At 28.3% G+C, this 16,628-nt stretch overlaps 1 protein-coding gene across 2 annotated transcripts; it reads right to left on the bottom strand.

Annotated features, from left to right (window-relative positions):
- Window positions 1-9,973: 9,973 nt before the first annotated feature.
- LOC100815215 (protein GL2-INTERACTING REPRESSOR 1) lies at window positions 9,974-11,342 on the bottom strand. Of its 2 annotated transcripts, none has more exons than XM_003540208.4 (2): window positions 11,204-11,330; window positions 9,974-10,543 (listed from the first exon to the last, which is right to left on the bottom strand). In XM_003540208.4, exons 1-2 carry the CDS (start codon window positions 11,316-11,318, stop codon window positions 10,209-10,211), a joined length of 450 nt encoding a protein of 149 aa, XP_003540256.2. In that variant the 5' UTR covers window positions 11,319-11,330; the 3' UTR covers window positions 9,974-10,208. The 2 variants fall into 2 exon arrangements, with proteins under 2 accessions (XP_003540256.2, XP_025980501.1); XM_026124716.2 differs by having other exon boundaries at window positions 9,978-10,560; window positions 11,204-11,342.
- Window positions 11,343-16,628: the final 5,286 nt, after the last annotated feature.

Raw genomic sequence — 16,628 nt, 5'->3', positions numbered from 1 at the left:
GTACTTAGTCCTGGCAAAATTAGGAGCAGAGTTCTACAAAGAGAAAAGGAACAGAAGAAGAGACTTCATACTTAGTTAGCTTATCCGTACAAGAATTGTTGTCTTTTCTATAAATGAAAGAAAAAATGAAAGTTATATCTTTAAACAAAAGAAAGTTATATCTTATGAATAATACACAGTATATGCTTAATTTAATCTTTAAAGCGACAAGCACTCCCACAATAGTATCTAAAATTAAAAAACGTTAAATAAATACTTAAGATATTAAATAAATTTCTAACTTAATTATTTATTATCATTCTAATTTTTAAATATATGTCAATATTATTATTTTAATCACACAAATTTTTATATTTTAGATTAACATAATTAGTCATTTACATTTTGAAAAAAATTTATTTTTTATAGGTCAAAGATATTGTTTACTAATCCAATCCTGAATAATATTACTCTACGCATTCAGATAACAAATCAATTAACCATGAACAAGAAAGGAAAGGACAGGAGCCTTAAACACGGCCCCACCTCCACGTGTGTTACTGACCTATTATGGCGTGACTTGCAGGTTGCATGCATACCAAGCAAGTTGCCATATATATATATATATATATATATATATAACGTCAGAAAGATTATTTCATGTGAAAATTAAAATATTTTAAATTTAAATTAAAATCATATTTAATCATAAAATCTTTATAATATTTAACAAATAGAAAATCAAATATGATACATATTAATCATTTTAAGTAAAAAGAGTTTAAAGACACCAAAAAAAAAAGTTGTCGGAAAATAATCATAAGCTGTAGATTTTCATATTCATAAAATCAATTTATTTTTAGAAGAAAAAAAAACTTTTACTAAACTTATTTTATAAACAACTTTTTTCATGAAAACTGAAGTACGAAAAATATTCTTTTACAAATATGCTCTAAGTGGTCAAATTGATTACAATTGCTTATAATAACAATCCAACATTAATTTCAAGTTGCTTAAAATTATTGTTTCCAACCATTCTAGAAAATCGTCATGTATGAAATCACAACAACATCAATCTAAGGATAAAACAATTAAAACTTAACTTTAGAACCAAAAGAAAAAAATGTTATTAGTTTTTATAAATTAAAAATGATCACATATGTTAACATAAAAGCCAAATATATTGATAAAAGAACTAAGATACATCTTATTTTATTTTTTGTCTCAAATATAAGTAAATCTTAATTATCTATACCTTATTTAATGAGATTCTCTCTAAAATGTCATTCGTTTAATAAAATCAAAGATTTTTTTATTTGATATTAAGTTCTAATGAATAATAATTTAAGAAAAATGTTTATTTTTTAATTAAAAGTGACATAATTTAATTAAATAATTTTCTTAATAAATGTGACATATGTTTTATTCTTCTTATAATCAAGACAGCAGGAAATATCACTAAAAAATGACTAATTTAACCGCTGATAACAATATTTGTCATTCGTGCACAACAATGACTAATTTTTCAATCAACTTGACTGGGGACAACATTTTTGGTCTCTAATTCGGTCTCAACGTGGTTTAAAATAAAAAAATTTCTAGAAAATAGAGACTGATTTGTCACCGAGTATTGATTTGACTCAGGTATTGACTATAATTCAGTCTCTAAAAGTGATAATATCTCCGTCTTGGAGACAACACATTTTTCCTTAGAGACAGAAAATAATGATTTTTGTGGCTAGAAAGCTCTGGGGTTTTAGCAACCAAAGTATTTCTGTCTCTATTTTGATATTTATATTTCCATTTTTAATAATATTATCTATCAATATGTTGTAAATATTTCATATATAATTAAAATTATAAGTAATAATAATAACATAATATTCACAAAATAATTTAGGATGTGATTTAAAAAAAAAACATTTTTATATTTTTTTAAGAGAAGACCTAACATAAATATGTCTTACAACATAGTTTTTTTTTTTAATAGAGACACTTTACATGTTGGCATGTTAACAGTGGTTAAGAAAATATATTTAAACCACTTTGAGGACCTAAAGGTGGTGCATTTTCAAATAAGGACAAAAAATATAGGATAAAATATTTCTGAGATTATAAAATTGAACCTTAAAAATTTTATAGGGCTAAAATTGTCTTTTATCCTATAATATTGAAAATATCAATATAATATAATAATTATTTTATATAATTAAAATTATAAATAATAATAGATCTATAATATTTTTTGGTACAACATAAACCTAAAAATATAAAAAATGTTTCACTTATAATACAAATTATCAATAAGAATAAGAATATAATGTCAAAAATACTATAAAAGTGTTACTTTGGTGTTTGATTAAGCTCAATAAAACTCAATTATAAAACTAATGGCTTAATAAAGCCTAGTTGTAACACTAACTATGATTGAGCTAGGATCAATTTGGTAAAAATGTAATACTGATAATTGATGAAGGTTAAGTGTAACAGTGACAATTCACCAAGACCCATTAAGGTACAAATGAAACGCTAATAATTGACTAAGATCTAGTAAGGTCAATATGTAATACTAATGATTGATTAAAGCCCAATAAAGTCTAAGTGTAATATTAATGATTGACCAAATAAGATCCAATTGTAACATTGATTATTGATCGATGGCTAATAATAAGGTTGGGGTGTAATATTAATGATTGACCAAGATCTAATAAAATCTAAGTGAAACCTTGATGATTAATTAATGCCCAGTAAGACTTAGGTGTAATACTGATGATTGATCAAAGATTAGCTCGATATATAAGGCCTAAGTGTAACATTGATGATTATTAAGACCCAATAAGGTTAAAGTGTAACACTAATGTATTTTATAAAAGGCCCATGTGTAAATTGATGATTGATTAAAGCTCAAGTGAAACACTGAAGTTTGATCACGGTTCAATAAGGTCCAAATGTAACATTAATGATTAACCAAGGTTCAATAAGACTTATGTGTAATCCTGATGATTGACCAAAGGTTAATAAGTCTCAGATATAACACTGATGATTGATTAAGATCTAATAATGCCCGAAGTGCAACAATGACATTGACAAAGATTCAATGAGACTCAAGTATAACACTAATAATTTATTAAGACCTCATAAGGTCCAATTAAAACACTAATGATTAATGAAAGACCAAGTACAACATTGATGATTGATCAATGTCAAATAAGACTTATGTATAATACTAATTATTACCCAAGGTCTAATAAGATCTATATTTAACACCAATAATTGATTATGACCCAATAAAATCTAATTGTAATACTTATATTTGACCAAGGTCTAATAAAGTCGAAGTGTAATGTTGACATTGACCAAGGCCAAATTACATATTTTAATATCAACTAAATAGTTGTTTAACTTAACTTCTTATCTATTTCAATATATCATTTTTATTTTTTTAGTTCAAGATTGAATTTAATATTTTTTTCAAAGAAATTATCAATAACAATATATCACAACATAAATTATTTATGTAGTTTAAAATATAATTTATTGTGTTAAAAAATTAATTTATTATAAATTTTAATTATAATATAATTTATATTTGTGTAAGGCACATACTAAAATACTAATTATAAAATTAACTTAATGGATACAGGAAATTTAAGAGTTGAAGAAAAAAAAGGAGAAATTACAGATTTAAATACTCTACAAACATTATAATAAAAACTAATAATTAATATTGATCGAGAAAAAAACAAAAACTTTGCTAACAGATTAAAAAATTTAAAATAGAATTTTTTTTATTAAAATTCGATCACATTGAAAATGCATTAGAAAACAAGTAATGATACACTAATGAAACTTTTCAATAAATTTTTTTATAACTAATCTTATAACATGGGATCAATGTAGTCAAACACATGCATGCAGCTGATATGTTGTTCTCTGACCTCTCTCTCTCTTTTTATTAACTCTAGACAATTGTCTATCGTCCATTTATTCTGTCTATATGTCAGTTGTCCTTCTTATTCAGTAGTTGTCGCGAATGATTCATGATACTAAAATTATATTAGAGAATGAGAAATTTTTAAGGAGACACAAATCTAATATATCATTCTTAAGTATAATTAATAAATAATTTATAATTAATAAAATAAAATATATAAATAACATAAATATTATATATTAATAAAATAATTTTAAAGAATTTTTTATTTTAATTTAATGGCATTATAATTTCATTATTTAAATTATGTGTTTATTTCTATAAGTTAAATTATGTATTCTTTTATTATATTGTTTGTGTACGCGATTAGATTTTTTTATCATAAAAAATCAATATTAACAATATACTTTATAAAATATTTTGGTAAAAATTTATTATAAAAAAATTGTAGGATTTATTTTTTTATTTAAGAAGTTCTGGTCATAATCTATATCTTTAATTTAGCAAAAAATCAAGAAAAAAAACAAAAAAAAAACTGAAAGAATATCAAATTTAATTTTACTTCATAATCTGACTTATTTATTTATTTTATTTTATTAGTTATAGAATCTTATTGATTGTGCCTAATAATAATGTGTGTGTTAGGTTTGTGTTTTTCTAAGAGTTTTCGAAGCATAGATTTTTAGATCTTAGTTTTCTAAATACTTCATTAATTCACTCGCTCTTATAATTTATTTTTCTACTTATCTTTCTATAATATTGTATTACTTATCATATTTATATATATTTTTTATTTCTCTCTCACTAATTAAATATCAAATAACATTCTGATGTTCAAAAATCATATTTGCTCTACAGCCACAGATATTTTCTTTGGCTAACAAAAAAACAAACAAAGAGAAACTAAGATATTGAAGGGAGAAAAATTTAAATATGAAGTAAATGTAATAAGAAAAAATACATAAAGAAAAATGAAAAGTATCACTTAAATATATGCACGGAATAAGTATTAATGCAAACATCAACATGTCATGACTTTTGGATTTAAATAGACCTTTTGGATAAAGTGAAATTTGGTATTGGGAAGGTAAAGATTAACGGCTCTTTTGTTTCTCAATTTTGTAAATTATTTTATGTTTAAAACATAAAAATAAAATAAGAACAATTATTTTTTAAAAGCACATATAAAGAAACTGCATTCTAAGTTTTGTTCCAAGAAAATTGTTCACCACAGTTGAGAAGTTAGACCCATGCAAATGCCAAAATTAATACATCATGGAAAGCAACAAAGAAGAAACAGCAGCAGATGAAGTGTTGGCAATGGTTTGAAGCGACTGTTTTTGCAACTAAGACAAAGATGGCTCATGGCTATCCATTTCATACGTTGTGGTCCTTGCTGTGCTGTGTTGTGTTGGCAGTGGTCATGTGAGCTTAGTGGGCCGGTGGTAGTTGGGTTAGGGTTTTCAGTTTTCTTCTTAGCAGCTGAGACACAGATTGGTTCATGATATGGTTTTTTTTTTAATCGGGAATAAACTTCGTATTTATCAGAAGGCATCAGAAATGCCAAAAGTTTCTACAAACATATGAATTAATTGTACATAACTGCTGCTGTAAAAGAAATATAAAGACATTAATTGGTTACTCCATTTTTATTAAATGACAGCATATGGTTTTGTGATGATGGCCGGCCATGAAGGCGTGGACTACTTGAGCTGCTGCATGGCTCTCCTATTCAACATCTTTCTCAAAAAAAATAAAAAAAACCACTCCATTAATATTGGTGTACAATATCTGCAAAATATCAAATACGTCTTCAATATGCAGAAGAGAGTAAAATCCATTGGATTTGGGTCTACTGAGAAGGTTTAAGTAGTTCGTATGGAGTCTTAAATTTAAATCTAATTGCTGTTATTTTCCACACAAAAAATATCAACCAGTAAGCATGTAAAGAGATTAGACAAAGTATTTTATTTTCTTTCAAGACATAATTTATTATATTCAAGGTCCATAAAATACACCTAACATCCAATGGGACACTCATAAATACACCCTTTATGTCAATTCTGATTTAAGAGTGCGGATGTTCGGTTTTCAATCATCAGGACTCCCCAACAAACAAATTATTTATAACCTATTAATATTGAAATGTATTTAAATATTTTATCTATTAATAGGTAATTAATTATATGCAAAGGTTACAACGACCTGTACAATTAATGCAAAGGTTACAAGGACTTGTACAATTAAGGACCAGCAGTCACACTCAACTAATATAAATACCAACTAATATAAATAGAGGTTTCATTGAATCCCTTTACACGGCATCCCATCACACACTCAACACCCGAGCGAAAAGCCTATGTCCCCCTCTCTCGCTCGTTCATACGAGCTTTACTTTACTTATTTTTTCTCATTTATATTCTTATTTGAATGTTAGAATCTTTTGTTTTACAGGTCTTCTCTCCTCTCAAAGGTATCTCTTGAAGTTTACTCGTGTGAAATTCGAAACCCTACTCAATCACGTTCACCCTATGATATCAAGTTTCTAGATTTTGAAAAGAACACCAACTATTCTAGAAGAGTTTTTTTCAATAAAAAATATTTAGATTATGATAAAACTAAAATTTTCAATTATAATTTGTTGTTTTCATATTTAACTCCGAGTGTAAGACTTTATTTAAAATATCAAGCAAATCTACCAATTGAATCAATTACCCGTTGATGATTAGATTTTGTGGGGAAAAAATCAATGTTTTTATTATCTCGATAAAAAAAAAGAAATTTTCTTTTATTTCAGAGATATTTAACATTTTTAAGATAGATAATTAAGGAACTTAGATCAACACTAAAGTAGGTGAAATGGTGTAGTGATTTGTGATGCAAAGAAGAAAGGAATGAATTTTACTTATGAGTTATCAAATAATTAAATTAAATTAAAATATTATTATTTTTTATTTGAATAGTTTAACATTATTAATTATTTTTGGTTTGTGAAAATTAAGTGCCGACAAAAAACCATTTAAAACATAACACTATCTAAGCAGGTTTTATAAATTAGAATAAGCTATAAAAAACACTACTGTATCATTAATTTTCTTTGCTTGAGTAAGTGAAAAGAATAATATTAAATCTTGTGATAAGTAATAAAAATATAAGACATACATTTAGTATTTATTTTTTATTTAATAAAACAAGAATAAAATTTGTAGAAAAGAAATAGCACTAGTCTAATGATGAGTAATGACGTCGGTATGAAGTTCATTAAGATTGGACTGCCTGTTGCCATTGTTGACTTTTCGGCTTCCATCTTCCAGTCTTCTTCCTCCTCATCTCATTCTTGGGAGTCTAGTCAATAGGGTTGGCCACCAAACCCTAAAAGCAAAATCGAATTTTAAAAGTTGTTTCCGTACGGATTTGGGTCGGTTTGCGGGTTGAAAATTTGGGTTTGTATAAGTGGGAGCGGGAGGGTTCAATTTTAGATTTCTAAATCCTTTTTTGAGACCAAGCCTGACTGAAATACAACCAATCTAAGTTTAAATTAACACCACTGATTTAACAACTAATCTAAGTTTAAACTTGTAATTAATTAAAACATGAATTTAATATAACCTTTGGCTCCAAACGATTAAAAATAATGTGCTTTGGGCCTCCACAATTCACACGTTAAAAATATTAAAAAAAACTAAAATTATTTTTTAAAATAAATTTTGTATTAGAAAAAATGGCCAAAAATGTTTATTAGGCCAATTTTGGGTCTAACCCATTTTAACCCTATCCGATGCGCACGAAATCCATTTTACCCGAACCCGCACAACCTGAATCCGTTCTCAGTCAAAAATGGGCCTATAAATCTCTTGTTTGGATTTGTTCGTATTGGGCTAATTGGGCCTGAATTCAACCGAAATCCAATCCTAATAGCCGAATTGGTTTGATGCTATAATAGTCATATCTAATCCTAATATTGTGAGTAATTACCCGTCTCCCTTGTAAATATTTTTGCAAGTACCCCCATATGATTTGAACACATCTCAATATATGTTTAAAAGAAAAAAAAATCTTATGTAACTGTCTCAAATATAAATAATTTTAATTAATTTTACTTTATTTAATAAAGTTAACTTTAAAATACTTTTTAATTGAGGTATATTCATTGTAAATGTGTTATACGACCTAATTATATCAGTTATTCTGATATTTATTTAATTTATTACCAATCATATATTAAAATAAATTAAGATATGAAGTGAAATTTATTATAGAACCAAAAACATTTCCTCAATAAATTGGCATACGTTGTCGGTAAAGGGAATGAAGTTAAAAATATTTTTCTACGCAATAAAAAATACATGTTTGGTTCCTGGCGGGCTTGCTTGAAAATGTTTTTGCAGCTTTCTGTATGCTATATTGGTTTGGAATATGTAATCGTTACGCAGTTCAGTGTATTTGCTCCTTTTGGTTATTTTTGGTCAAATTGGTTGAAAAATTAATTGAAAAGGTGAAAGATTAATTCAAAATTATAAAATTCATTAGTAGAAAGTTTGTAAATTAATTTATTAAATTATAAGTGATCGATAAAATTAATTATTAAAGTAGTTAAAAAATATAAAATGATATGAATGAAAAAATAATAAGAAAATTAAATAAATATTTTAATATAAAAGAAATAAAATATAAAAATTTAGAAACTATTAAAATAACTTTAAACTATGTTTTAAAAAAAACATTGTATAACTAGATTGATTTGCATATCGAAAGTGCAGTCTTGCTCGACATATATATAGTATTTATTTTGCTGTATATCAATTTATCATATTCAACACTTTTTGGCAAGCACTGCATATAAATATACATCGTCATCATAGATAGCGCATAAAAAGTACTGTCTATTTGAAAAATAAATAAACGCTGTAAATGAACAAATTTAACGTAGTAGTGCTCCTCTGGCTCTGCCTCTAGTACTCTATTATTTAATATGAAGTTGTTGCTGTTTGCGAAAAAAACAAATACATTTTTACTCTTTTCTAGAAAAAGGCAAAATATATAGTAGTATAACTTTAACATAACTATAACTAGTACTCATTTAAAATTTAATTATTTACTAGGTAAAAATTCAATTAAAATCTGATTAAACAAATTATAACTTAAAATTAAAACAGAATTTTAGCTAAATAGAACTTAAAGAACGCTAGGAGTAGTGGTGATTTTCTTTTTGGGTAGAACTTAAATTAAAAACAGTATGTAGTAAATTTAAGGGGAATTTAAGGTAAAACTAATAATTATTTTAGTTTAAAAGAAAGCGATATTACAATATTTATTTAACACAATACTATTAGATAATTAAAGATGTTGGATAATAAACTTACACAAATACAAGGCTAGGTAGAAGACTTACAAGAGATGAAACAACTTCAAAAAAACTCGAATAATGCATAGAACACTTGGATACAAGAAGGAGATTACAAAAACTCACAAGAAGTATTCACTAAATCTCCAATACTCAATTTGAAAACAAGTTGGTAGTGTCATCGAGGGACTACTTATAATTTATACCAAAACAAAGACACACTTACACAAAATGTTACATCTCACCTAGCACACCATAATTAAAACTCTGCAGATTCGTTCATGTATACGTAGTCTTAGAAGAAAACATTTTGGCTTCTTATTACATGCATGCAATCGTAACTCTTGGTATTGCATAGTTTTTCTCTTGGTTCAACCTTTGAATTGGAAATTGATTTTCAATTCAAAAGTTCAATCAAAAGAAAATATATATATATATATATATATATATATATATATATATATATATATATATATATATATATATATATATATATATATATATATAGTGCTGGAGGCATCGGAGCAAGGTTTAAAATCTGAAAAATCTTTTTGATTAGTATTATATTATAAACTTTAATTTTCTTATATTGATGGTCATGACATGTGTTAAGGCTTTTCATATGTCTGATTTTAGTGTACCCTAGCTTTTTTGAGTTTTTGAAAAGCCACATTGGATTTTGATCGGTTAAATATCTCGTAGCAACCATCCAAATATAAAGTTTATGAAGTGGTTTTTATTTATATAATTCTATTCTCTGATACGTATGTAATTTTATAATAACAAAAGAAACAACAAATCTTCTCTGTAAATAATATTTTTTTTGTATATTATTGGGATATCTCGATATTCCACTAAAAAAGCCAAGTGTTCTAATTAAGGTGATTACAAAAAACCACCCTTAAAATTTAAAATAGTCGAACTCCGCCAAAGTTGCATCCATGAGCTGGTTCAGGTTGTTTTGTTGGTGTTTTGCTTGTTGTCATTGAGGAAATCAAGCAAAACAGTACTCTTGCACCTGGGGCATTTGGGGTTGGGATCATCCTTTGAAAACAAAACGTACATGAGGCATCGAAGACAACCTACGAGAAGCATGGACCTAATCTCTTTATTAGCCTCAGAAGACACGCGTGAGTCAGGATCCGATGAATACAAACATAATGATTCCGATGAAGGGTTGACTAATGATGAGTTTGCAGTTCGTGGGGGAGACAACCTCAGATCAAATTCCACCCTAGGACTCCTTGCTCTTTCATTACTCATCTCTCTCCCTCCTTGTTTCAATCCTGATCCCAATTGATGTCTATAAATTTGATGTTGACAACACAAGTATAAATTAGGGGTATAAAAGTTTTACGCTTAACATGAATGAAGTACAAGTTCCAGATTCACTTACAATAAGATAATTAAAACAAATTGGGATATCATAAGAAAATGAAAAATTGTAATACATGTAGGTTATGAAACTAAAATGAGTATACAAAATCATTATATACAAGAAAATAAGGAGAATTAGAAATCAATTATAAAACATCTATTGTTAGCATGATTTTAAAAAAAAAACTCTCCATAGTATAGTTTTAAAACCTCTTTTAATAAATCTCTGCATTTAGCATATGTTTAAAATCTCCTACAAAAAACCTCCATATTTAGTGTAGGTATAAAAATCTCTTCCAATAAACCTCTACAGTTAGCATAGGTTTAAAATCTCCTTTAAAAAACCTCCACAGTTAGCGTAGGTTTAAAACCTCTACAAAAAAATCTCTGCAAAATATTCTCGATACCAGAGATTTTCAAAAACCGCCGCTAATTGCTTGTGGCGAATATAACTACGGAGGTTTTTGAAAACCTCCGTAATTTATTTTGTGGAGGGTAAAATCCTCCACTAAACGAAAAAATAACCTCTATTATTTAAGAGATTTGTTGTAGTGCGTCAGAAATAATACCTTCTATATTACTTAAAAGAATCACAGGACAAGAGTCAGAAGAAACATAGCTAGATTTATTGGGTTTGAGACTTGTTGGAATGGTTGCAGTTGGATGACGTATTTGGTATAACATAGCCAATAGCAACAAAGGGTTAATTTGGTTTTGTTATGTGAATTGAAAAGGATGCTTATATATAGTGGATTTGAAGAGCAAGGCACTGAAGTAGAGAGGAAATTAAAGCAATACAGTCATACATGGAGGATGAGTTTGATTGACTTTTAAAGGTCAAATTTAATTATTGCGGTTAGTGAAGGAGCCAACAATAAGATAGAAAATTATACCAACGAAGCTTGCAGGAACAGCTCCAATCATATGTGAATGCGATGAAATTCGGCTGCGGTAGATACCATCTCATTAATTGCGAAAGCTACATGTGTTTATCCAGTTAGAGACTATTCCTTTTCTTTGTTCTAATTAAACACGGGGAGAAAAAAAAAGTTATTGTCTTACACGCGTGTTTGGTTAATTAAATTGAGAATATATAGACTAAAAAGTCTGCGATCCGTATTTATTCATTTCATTGAATTATGCAGAAATATTATATTGATTGGCTTGGGCATATTGAATCACAAATGCTACTCATTTCAAACAATATACATGATATTTTTGTTTGGTGAAAACCGGCCATTCAGATTCTTAAATTGCCTGATTTGACGATTCCATATAATTGACCAATCTACAAATTATCATCACATCAATTATTAATGACAAATATAATTCTTTTTGACTCAAATAAGATTATTATGGATAATAAAATCTTGTTTTTGAATATTTAATTTAAGATTTACTTGAATTTAAGATTATTAAGTTGAAATACTAGTTGGTCTGCAAGTTGTTTATTCTACGTAAGCATTAGTGTATATAATAATGCTTTTGGTTCTGTTCAATATATAAAAGTTTGATTTTAGTTCGTCTGATTGCGGAAACGTTTGGCTTTAATCACAAGCACCATTAGGCCACATATGTCAACCTATTAACTATACATCAGTAGTTAACCCAACTTGTTAGCCTGAAGGAAGAAAACAAGTTTGTTTCCCATAATGGGATGATAAAGTTTAGTTTTAAACTTGACAAAAAAAAACTATGACAAAATTTAAGGGACTAAACACATTTGAAACTTATTTAAATTTGCTCCTTCATTTGGTTGAATGGTTATAGACATATAGTTACTATATACAAAACCTTCCGCGTGTTTCCCGCTGATAGTGGTCTTGATGAAGCAAATGATGTTGTAGTCTAATGATAAGGCTGTAACTGATTTTTTTTATTCACAAATATTATTTGTTAATTTTTTATAATGAAAAGGATTGGAATCCCACGGTATTCTATTTCTCCTCTTCCTTTAATTACTAAATTAACTTTATAACTCCATGCTACAACTTATGTAATTAATGTGGTCTAGGAGCTGTCAGGTTACAAATGCTCAATACAAGTGATCCGGGTCTCTATTGTATGCTCCTATTTCTTATTGAGCTTGAAGTCTAATGCATATTAGGTGGTTTGAGGCCATATGGATGGAAATTATTTAGGGAGTTCTATTATCTATTTGATCACAATGACCACATTTTTTTAGTTGGTCTATCTATTTTAGCATTGGAGTCTTATAAAACTATGCATGTAATAAAAAACACCACCACTTGTGCTTGTATTGGTATCTTTCTTAATTCTATAATACTATATTTGTACCTTTAAAACAAAATCAGTAAATCATATACAAAACCTTCAAGTCCCTTTTCATACTAAATTTGCGATCCGTTATCTATTATTAGTCCACATTTTTGTACTTAAGTGTGTATGCGAATGAATATTTCTTCCATGGGGGTTGCTAAAGAAATTAAAACGTGTATATCAGCTCTGCTGATAAACTTATAGTGTCCTATGTTTGGTCTATGCCAGTCATTGGAGCGAGAGATCTATAACTTTTCTGTTCTGCTATTTCCACATTCATCCATTCATGATAAAATTACTGCAACCAGACATAAATACTGCTGTCACCATATGTTCGGTGTCTTATAGGGTTTGGTGTGGCAATTGATGCCTTATATTTTTGTCTTCCTCCGTTAAGGGGTTTTGCCTTTAATTATAATAGTACACTCAATGCTGGCTGGATCTTGGCACTCCTTTGTGCTATGGTTCTGCTTCCTCTCCCTTAATGCATTTTCTTTGCCTATAAAATATTGAACCCTCCTTCCAAATTCTCAAGGTAGTTTATTTTAGTTAGTCATGGTAATTATGGTGTCTCTACAAATATTTATCATAACTTAGATAAGCTATTTATCACCACTAGACCGACACTGGTGGGTTTAAACTGTATTCTAGTTCCTTTTTTATTTTTTTTTTATAGGCAAGCTATATTCTAGTTTGAAACTTCAACGGATCCAGTTGGAAGAAATATCTCGTCATATATAATAGTTGGAGCAAGTAGAATCTTCAAAAAAATAAAAAAATATAGCCAAGAAAAGTCGAAAGAAACTACATCAATTGTTATAAATACCGTAGTTTTTTTTGGCAAAGATAAGTAAGATCTGTCTTTTTGTCAAACTAATATAAACCGTCGTGTTTTAATTGCTTTGCTCCTGCTACCCTTTATTTCAACTAGCGTTAATTTGTATGACTATAATTTGTTGAATGTTTGACTATTAGTATTTTCAAGTAGCAATCTAATTTTAAAATAAATTTTGTTCTGATTTTTATACAACTGCTAATGCATTGTGTTTTCTCTCCGTTTCCCTAAAACCTCCCCGCTTAAGCATGATTGTTTGTTTTAACTTGTTGACTTAGTTGTAGGCTTGTTATTTAATTTCATGAAAAATTAATCTTTTTGGGTACGTAGAAAGACGGGGCAATGCGCCCAACACGCAAAGCTAGCCCCAGTTTGCTACAGAAAAAATCAACTATATATCTATCATCTATAAGAATAGCTGCCACGCCAGGAAGGAGAATTCTCAAACACCACCCTACCAAGATCCTAAACAAAACTACTACTTGGTTTGTTTGTTTCATGACTATATATTTTTCACTATTAGAGTTGGTGACCGAAATTATTGACTTGCCTCGAAAGTTTGCGGGGCGAATAATTTGGTGAAGAAATTTTGGACGTTTGGCATATGGACCTTTATGCTTTTAGGTTAGGATTTTACATGCTCTAAATTGTGTTGTGGGTTATCTCAATAGTAATTTAGACACTGTAGTTGTTCGCTTTGTATCTCTCTCTTGTACCAATGTTAACTATGGCGTTTTTTTTTTTCTTTTTCTTTTCTACCCATGTATTTTTCTCTCCTGTAAATGGGTTTTAACTTTAAATTGGTGGGGGGTTTTTTTGTTTACTTTCCTTATCTCTGTTGTGCATCATTTTTAACAAACTAGTATCAAAGTTGTCTTATTATGGTTTCTCCGGTATAATGACAACTATGAAGTATGATATTCTTCTGCTATTGAATCGCGATACTAGATTTTTGCTATGACATGTTGAGATGTGAGTTTGGCCACTTGGCATTTCAAAGTTTCGACAAGATACCTTCATCATAGACATAGGAGGAGAAATTAACAGCATAAGGATTGTATATTCGCATTTTACTATCAGCCAAAAGTAGGCATTATAATGCAAAAGCGAACGCTAGATTGACTTCAGTAGTGTTGGCTTTGCGTATGTGCCCCTACTCAACGCTTCAAAGCTAGAACATATGCAAATGCATCCAACTTTTTGGTCGAGGCTACATAATGTTGTTACAAACAGACGCTAAATTGGGAGAAAGACAAAAAAAAAAAAGACTAATGCAACTAAGTGGTGGACGTGAAACCAATGCAACTAACATCAACTTTATGATTGATAATAGTTGCATTGGCTGTATGATCGACTCTAGTTGTGTCGGCCATAACTAAAACTAAGTGTTATCACTTAAACTATTCATCCAACTCAAATTCTCTCACCATTCCAGACCGTCGCTTTTGAAAGTAAAAGTGTTGAATGACATCATAACCGTGGTCGAAGAAAATAAAGAAGAGAATAAAGCAATCAACTTTTCTTATCACTTCTGTCACTTCTTGAAAACCAAATATCATTCTCATTTGGATATATCATTTCTCATAATTCTTGCCATCTAGAATTGGCAAGTTTGCTGGGAATGCCATTGGATCCAACCATGACTACTACTTCACTTCACACTTTTGTTATGCAGCATGTAGTATGCCATTAACAGGTCATCATAAAACTCTTTGATACCAATCGTTAGAACACATGCAGATTCAAGAGAGAAATTCTATTGACTGAGCTATTGTCTTTGTGTATGATAGCGGCAACAAAATTAAAACATAGGACCTTTTGCACACTATCAAATCCTTTACCCTTAGTCGACCCTAATGAGTTTTTTACTGACTTTAGTTATATCACATATATATTGTGTCACTACTTATAATACTCATTAAGCTAACAACCTTTCCTAATAAGGTACACTAACTAATTAATTGTCATCTAACCCCTTATTTGCTAAACGAAATATCTATAATATCATTAAACTTTACTATAACCTGAAAAATTAACATATATCTATATTTTTTTCTAATGTAAAATTATTTATTATTTTTATGTTCTAAAAAAATTATTTAGTTTTCAAAAATGTAAAAAAAAAAAATTAAATGCAAGAAGCATTTTCCCATATTTTAGGGGAATTATTTTTTGTATGTGAGGCCCAAAAAGACTTTCTTCCTTCCTATTTTTCTCTCCTCTCAAATAAACAATAGAAATTAACATATTTCCATTCTATCTGACGTCTTGTGTCCATTTCTACACTCAAAAAATAAGCTAAACAAATAATACTACAGTATAACAAATAATACTACAGTATAATTGGACAAAGATAATTCAAAGTTCAAGCAAGCCCAGTAGACCATGGCATACACATTTAATTTCAATATAATTTCTGGCATGATTGTCCTTTCCAATTTTTAGTAGATATTTATTAATTTGCTTCCGTACTAGTATTACAGTTCTAGACAGTTTTTTGACACTGAAAAAATTAATTTATTTTAGGGTGTGTTTGGTTTGCATTTTATTTTTTGTTTTCATTTTTTGTTTTCATTTTCTGAAAATTATTTTTATTTTTAAAAGATTAGAATTTTGAAAGCATGTTTGGTTTGACTTCTTGTTTTCTTTTTTCAAAAAATAAAAACACTGAAAATGTTTTTTCAAAAGGAAATGTATTTTTAGATTTGTTTAAAATTATATTCTTTGCCACCGCGTTTTCATTTTATTCAAAATGAGGTTCCTGATTTCAACTAAAAACATTGAAAATTAGATTTTATTGTTTTTAATTTTTTGGTTCGTTTGGAAAAATATTTTTACTGAAAATGAAAACAGAAATCCAACCAAACACATTTTCATCA

This window comes from Glycine max, chromosome 12 (assembly GCF_000004515.6).
Source record: "Glycine max cultivar Williams 82 chromosome 12, Glycine_max_v4.0, whole genome shotgun sequence".
NCBI classification, from domain to species: domain Eukaryota; kingdom Viridiplantae; phylum Streptophyta; class Magnoliopsida; order Fabales; family Fabaceae; genus Glycine; species Glycine max.
This window is presented reverse-complemented; position numbering and strand designations above follow the sequence as displayed.